Here is a 7,219-nt window from a genome sequence, read left to right on the forward strand (position 1 = left end):
GGCCACCTATTCTTGCCCCCAATTTATCGAATAATGAAGCTCAGTGAGAAACACACAAATGTTGCCTCAATTAAACAATGAAATATTTCACAACGTGGCATGACAAAACTCCCTGTAACACATAAAAACAGAAATTTAATGATCGGACATAAAGAAATGCATTTGTGAAATAAAGACCGCGATATTACAATAGTGGCCCCACATGCTATTGTAATATCGCTGTCTTTATTTCACAAATGCATATGATAGGATAGGCCATTGGTTTACGCCGCTGACTTTGGCGCGGAAGGTTGTCGGTTCAAATCCAGGCCAGCCCTTAGGCAAGGCTCCTTACGCATATATGCCTACACCTCGGTATGAGCGGAACATTAACTGATAGAGTCATACCGGCTCGGATGTCGCCCGGGTCAACAAGGTCTGCGTCAGGGAACCAGGGCTGCCTGATGTCAAATTGGCTACTGGAACAAGGCATATAGGTCCCTGAGGGAATGGTGGACGGTGTGGATTGAGCCAAACCAATCCCTGTCATCTATTCGTATTGACCAGTAGCTCATCCTGGAGTCCATCTGAACCTTTCTCCATAAGCACCTTGACCTGTATCCAGTCCCTTTAAAATGACAGCTACAGTGTGCCTAAAAGACAAGAGAAGACTCCAGATAACTCAGAGGAAATCTTTATTACATTGTGCTGTTACTGATTTAAAAAGAAAAGTCCATCATCAGTCTGGAGGCTGTTCTCATAATCTCAGTGACTTTGAGGATGACAGTTGTGATGGAGGCAACTTCTATGGAGGTTAAAACTTCACCCTCTGACATCGGACAGCCAGAGTTTCAACCCACAGTTGAAAACTCACGGCTGAATTGAGTATAAATATTACAGATATCACAACCTCAATAATCTCTCAGGCAGAGCTTGTTTGTAATGTAGGATCCCTCCTTAGAGGCATGGTAGCTTTATGGTTGGGCCAGGAATTTCACCGTATTTTGATTTTATCCTCTTAAAACTGTGCAGAGTGGGAGCTCAACATACTCCTAAAAGTTTCTCCTGGTTGCTATCTTAAAGATGACTGACATTGAGACAAATATTATAGAGAAGATTTAGAGTTGTGACTGACAGGAGTTCAATTAAGTCTGCAAGTTAAACACTGAAGTTGTACAGATGGTGGAAAAGAAGCTGAATGTCAATATTCACGATTGCTTGCTTAACGAAATGTTGTTTTGGGCAGATGCCGCATTAGTCCTAAACTAAATGTGATGTAGCTTTTTTCACATTAAAAATTTTAGCATTGAGTAAAAAAAAACACAACTGTTTGTTCAAAGATGTGTGTGTGTGTGTCTGTGTGTGTGTGGTGTGTGTGTGTGTGTGTGTTGTGTGTGTGTGTGTGTGTGTGGTGTGTGTGTGTGTGTGTGTGTGTGTGTGTGTGTGTGTGTGTGTGTGTGTGTGTGCGTGTGTGTGCGTGTGTGTGTGTGTGCCTGTGTGCATTTGCCCACACACAGAGGAGATAATGGGTCAATCTCCTTCCTAGCAAGTCTCACTTTTTGATTGGACGATTAAACTTTTATTAGCCCCTCCACAGTGTCCTTGATGATCAATAAATATTGATGAATGGATCATAAATCTTTTAATAAATGCTCCAGATGACATGAGAGCGCTCGGATGGCAGATTACCTTCTCTCACTTTCTGGAGCAATCAGTGAAAACGCGTGAAAGGAGGTGAACCCACCAGCTGCAGGTAAAGATCCATTTTCATCTTGGGGGGTCCCAGTGAGAACCTCTGGGTCATAGGGACATTTTGGTGGTGATTAAGTAATCACTCCTCAATAAGTTTTCCAATAGTGTCCTGTTATATGCAGTCATGTGACCTGAGGATCAGAAAGGCTGTTTGTTTTGAGCACACTTGAGGACGCTTCTCAAATCACAGTTTGCAGACACAGTCTTGTGAAATACTGCAGTACAGACCTGGGCATCTGTACTTTAAAGTGCACACTTTCTGCAATCGCGACTGCTCCTGCTGGCTGTGGTAAAACGAAATGTGGGATATTTAGCTGCCCCAAGTCCAGTAAGTCTCATCTAATGCAAAGTTGATAGAAAAGAAAATGGGCAGAACAAGTACACTCTGTCAGAACTGAATCAGAACTGTTCTGAGGCGTTGAGTGATGACGTGCGTGTGGCAGAACTAATCCAAAGGACCAAAAAGAGCAAATACTGAGAAACAGTTGTGGATTAATCACCAGTTCTGACCCTAGAATAGATTTTTTTCACTTCAGGAAAGCATCACAAATCATCAAGATTCATAGACTACTACTTCAAGTGACATAAATAATTATTACCAAAACTAACCCCCCCCCCCCCCCTTCCTTTCTGGTGTTTTCAGTGCAGGTTTTGCAAATTGCAACCATGTTAGGGTCTTCAGCAACTGGATGGGTGGGGGGGGGGCGCCGTACTGACTTTACCAATTTGCAGTGTATAGGATATCGTCACCATCACCTCCAGTGGGACATCCATGCTCTCAAAACATCACATTTGTCTTATAATTTTTACAAATTTCAAACTGTTCCTGTGTAATTTGTCCACCTAGATGTCTGTTTCTTGTACGGTGATTAAGTTTGTGTTGGTGGGTTGGGTTGGGATCGCCATCACGACAGTGAAAATCCTTGAACGATTTTTCTTTGACGGAAAAAGATGATTTCGCCGTGTTTCTGACAGCACGGTAGACAGCCCCAAGGAAATCCATTAATCTGTCTGCTCCCTCTGTGCTTTAATGTATTGGTCTTGTTCAGAAAATAGAAGTGCCCGATGACCACCTTCTCTAACAGATGATTTATGAACGATTAGAAACCTGTCGCGGTTTTGATGGATAGCCTGCTTCTTTATGTGCGAGCAAGGCAAGAGACACAGAAAGTTATTTAAATTTAAATCATTCTTCTGCAACACAATGAAACAACTGCTTGGCAGAGCAATGCGAAGCCCTCAGAGCGATGATCCTCGGCCCTTCCGAGGACCCCGACGAGCTCTGCAATCACGCTAACATGGTAAAAATCCTCCTACAACCCAAACATCTTCTGCCCCGGTGTGTGTGTGGTGTCTCCTCTGTGAGGCCCACAGATTTGTAAGAGTTTTTACCCCACAACCGCAACAATGAAGTTGTGCGTCACATCTTTTAATCACCATGAAATTAAACCCACCTTTTGTTTAACAGCTAACTGCAACATTAAATACTGATTTCATCAGTGAAGACTCAAAGCAGCTAAATCAGGGGATGTCACACATTGAAGGAAAAGAAATATTTTGGTCAGTCTTTCTCTTCCACATTTATGGGATATTCTTTGATGTATAATGTGTCTGGCTCTCATTAGTGCCCCCACAGCCTGCTGAGACTCTAATACGGATGTTAGACACCCCAAACTATTACATTTCAAACATTTAGCATCCATGCTGCTGCATTAGACTATGTTACACACAACTGTATTTATTGTTTGACTAATTAGTTATATCAGATTGACTTACAGACTGTCAGCTTGGTTCATGCAAAGTTCATGTTAAAGGTTGGACCAGATGTTGAGGGGTTTTTTTCCCTTTCACGGCAGCTGGCTCATCATCATCTGCAAAAGACTGACAACATAAACTCCAGCAGTTTGTTTCGTGGTGCGGACGGGTGGCCAGGCATTACTTCACGTCTGCGGTGACAAATCCATCATTCTGGGCGCTGTCGGCAGCGGATCGCCATCTCCAACACCCCCCACACCCACCCAAGGGGCAAGGCTCTGTGTGTGTGTGTGTGTGTGTGTGTGTTGTGTGTGTGTGTGTGTGTGTGTGTGTGTGTGTGTGTGTGTGTGTGTGTGTGTGTGTGACAGAGATACTGGGGGATGGATGGAGCTCCTCAGAGCACTCTCACCTTAACTGACCTTGTTTTCAAAGTAGGCTTGTTTTGGTGTTGTGATGCTGCTCCACAGTATCTCCATCACTATCTAGATTTGTGTGTTTTATAATCAGTCAGAGACATCAGCATCGGGGTGAAGTATTTCTCCCAAGAAGAGCGAGACGACATGACCATCCATTTGCTGTTTACTGTTAGTTTTTTTGCGTAAAATTTAGCAGTTTCGTCAATACTGAAATTCATTTTGTTTTCGGATTCCAGCCAGGTTTTGCCCTCAAGACTCAAAGAACTTTATTAAATTCCTCCCCCAATGATAGACACGCTCAAAGTAAGACGCAGTTTTCTGTTTCGAGCCCTGAGTAAAGAAAAGGTCCCCAGAAACTTACGTAGAGTCCATTTTCCCTAAGACTGTCAGGCAGCACTGGAAAACTGCCCTTTTTACCTGTCCTGTCACATGACCGCTTGATTTTGCTCTTCTTTAGGCTAAAAGATGAGTTTGGGAGTTGTGTTAAAAGCTTGTTTTGATAGTGGTGCCTTCGCCAACACCAGATCAGAGTACTCTGTCTGTACGAGACTTTATTCTGACATAAACCTTGACGTTCATCTGGACCCACGCTGCACTGATCACAGCTTCTTGGGGCAACTCTGGACTTCAGGTCTATATTACTTACTTGGACAAATGACGGAGAGGATGAGCGACACGGTGCAGTAAAAGACTGAGTAAGGAGATCCCCTTTTGACCTCCAGAACTAGGTTGTATTTGGTAGAACAAATTATGGCCAGGGGCAGGTAGAAGGCACTTCATGCAAGTTATCGTTAGCTCGCGGCTTCTGGATCACAAACGGGAAGCAAATGAAGGGCACATCATATAAAAGCAGATTAAAAGTGAGGATGTCAACAGGAGTGCAGCTAAATGAGAACCAGTGTTGGAGGGAAAATCTGCCAGAGAGGAAAAGAGTGGGTTGTAATAAGATGTCAAGTGTAATACACCCACCAGTGTTGAAGGCTTTTGTCAAAATCGCATATTTTACAGGCACCAATTGAACTCTCCTCCCCACAATTACATTTACCGGGAGTGTGCGCATCACTCTCCTGCTGTTGGTGCACGAGTGCTTCCATTAACTCCCCATTTTCGCGGCGGGATACACCACGGCTGTGTCGCAGACTGAGCGCTTATTGTCGACCTGCCGCACTCCCGACCCTAACTGAAATTTCTCACAGTGAACTGTTTCTGGGATATTATGCAAAATAAGATCAGCTTTCAGCTGCTACAGTAAACTGATTTAATTTCCAGAGCGAGCCGTTATCCCCTCCGCTCGCTGTTGTGTGGGGAGAAGCATGGCGCCAACAGACGAGGAGACAAACGCGCCATCGTGGATGATTCAAATCCAACACATGGCTTTAGGGCTGGTAAATGTGAGCTCATCCCTTTACAAAAAAAGTCACTTATTATTTATTTTTATTATTACTCATTATTATTGTCCACAAAACTAAAACGAGTGTGTGTTTGAAGAGCAGGGAAACATGTTTCGCGTTTTTTTTAGTCGGTTCCTGAAATCCTGGTGAGATGAGAGCGGGCAGGAACACAAGCACATGTGGAGAGCGTGCACACGTGCATATGAGCTGGAATTAAACCCATCTTGCTATAAAGCGACAAACCTCGACACCACAATACATCCATAGGAACGAAGTCAAAGGGGCATTTTTAATGAGTTATATAAGGATGAACACGATCATTTTCATAAATAGATAACAAATAACAAGTAATAAAATAAGAAATAGCAAAAGCAGATTTTGATTGAAACAGGATACAGTCGTTCAAAAGAAATAACAGATACAGTGACAAGTTTACATACCAGAAGGCTTAAAAAAAATCTAATTAGAAGAGTTTAGAAGAAAAGTCAGCTTGATTTAAATGAGGCCAAAGGATCATGGGTAGAAATCACTTATTTATGTCTAGCTACAGATTTGGATATGAAATTATTACCCTTAATTACCCTCCATAGTTATCAGGAAATCTGATTGTTGATCGCTACATTTGGTGCCAAAGCGGACCTTGTAATCCTTACAAATGCCATTGGGCTGATCCTTTTTGCGGCAAGCGAACCCAAAAGTGGGATTAAAACTAAAAGAGAAGGGGAAAATAAAACTGTTAAATGATCTACCCCATGAGATATCAAGGATGGATAAATGTGTGATGCTCAACTTTAGTTCAGATTCACACATTTTTCCTTGAATAAAATGTGATTTGCAGCCCATGCTAATCTGACTGAAATTTGTACATTTTCTTTCATTGAACACCTGCTCTGTACAGTACCTACCTGAAAATGCTATCTTCTGTGTCAGCCGCACTGATCCCAGACAGAGTCCTGGCCTCAATATCTACTGGGTTAGCGCAAATCTTCCCTGGATGAGCATTCCGAAGAAGATTGAGCATCTCGTAGTCACCGGTTCCGGTGGGATCGTCCCTGTCAAACCACTGTGTCCAGCACCCTGAAGAAGGAACAAATTAGAACTCAGTGTGATCTGCTCGTGTTGTTACGCAGGTCTGAATTGCTGTCTGATGTGTAATGCAGATGGGAACAGCTCACTTGTGTGGATGGGATGGAAACAGGGCGCCACAAGATTGTCTATCCAAAGTAAAGCATTAGCAGGATTAGTATACCAGAGGACAACAAAGTTTAAATGAAAGGAATGTTAGTTTTAAACTGAAGTTTGTTCAAATGACTCTCGGCTAAAGATGATCTGTCATCGTTTTTACACCACTAAAGTTGATCTGCCTTTGTGGATACACTTCAGCTGAACCTACCAAGATCCATCCCTGCAACAATGGTAATGCTCAACAGGTAGAGACACTAAAAAGGAAGACGGTAGAATACGCAGACAACAGAGCAGTCAGTTTCTTTTTTTTCAATATCTTATTGAATTTGAAATATAATGCAAATATAATGCAATACTTTACCAGTTTAAACATGACTGCAGATGATGATCAGCCTTCAAAACTGTAAAGAGGTGTAGAGGATACATAAAAATGTTATTAGCATCAGTAAATTATAACATTTTTGTTTGTGACTTACCCACAGCACCTGTAAGGTTTAGCTTTGCCTGAATTCTGGAAGGAGGTTGTGGAGCTGACACACTGTGGAGCTGACACACTGAAGACTCAGATGACTTAGGTAAATGGAGTTTACTGACCAGGAGAAGTGGTGCTAGCACAGCAACAGTTTATGCTTGCAGAGCCAGCACCAATTCTGACCAGACGTTCAAACCCAGAGGTATATAAGGCGTAAGAGCGGTGGGAGGTCAGTGGCTGGCTGCAACCATGCACGGCGCCAGCCAGTC

General features: G+C 42.9%; 1 protein-coding gene across 1 annotated transcript; it reads right to left on the minus strand.

Annotated features, from left to right (window-relative positions):
* Nucleotides 1-5,866: 5,866 nt before the first annotated feature.
* LOC130515277 (cartilage intermediate layer protein 1-like) lies at nt 5,867-6,881 on the minus strand. The gene is made up of 5 exons (XM_057015439.1): nt 6,840-6,881; nt 6,687-6,732; nt 6,469-6,507; nt 6,199-6,370; nt 5,867-6,002 (listed from the first exon to the last, which is right to left on the minus strand). The coding sequence occupies exons 1-5, from the start codon at nt 6,849-6,851 to the stop codon at nt 5,867-5,869; spliced, it is 405 nt and encodes a 134-aa protein (XP_056871419.1). The 5' UTR covers nt 6,852-6,881.
* Nucleotides 6,882-7,219: the final 338 nt, after the last annotated feature.

The sequence above is a fragment of the Takifugu flavidus genome, chromosome 18, assembly GCF_003711565.1.
Source record: "Takifugu flavidus isolate HTHZ2018 chromosome 18, ASM371156v2, whole genome shotgun sequence".
NCBI lineage: Eukaryota > Metazoa > Chordata > Actinopteri > Tetraodontiformes > Tetraodontidae > Takifugu > Takifugu flavidus.

What these genes read in the sequence shown, in the direction of transcription:
- LOC130515277 (XM_057015439.1), bottom strand. An exon ending in TTTCCATCCCATCCACACAA is followed by an intron (nt 6,371 to 6,468) that starts GTGAGCTGTTCC and finishes TTCCTTCTTCAG; the next exon opens with GGTGCTGGACACAGTGGTTT. An exon ending in ACAGAAGATAGCATTTTCAG is followed by an intron (nt 6,003 to 6,198) that starts GTAGGTACTGTA and finishes CTTCTCTTTTAG; the next exon opens with TTTTAATCCCACTTTTGGGT.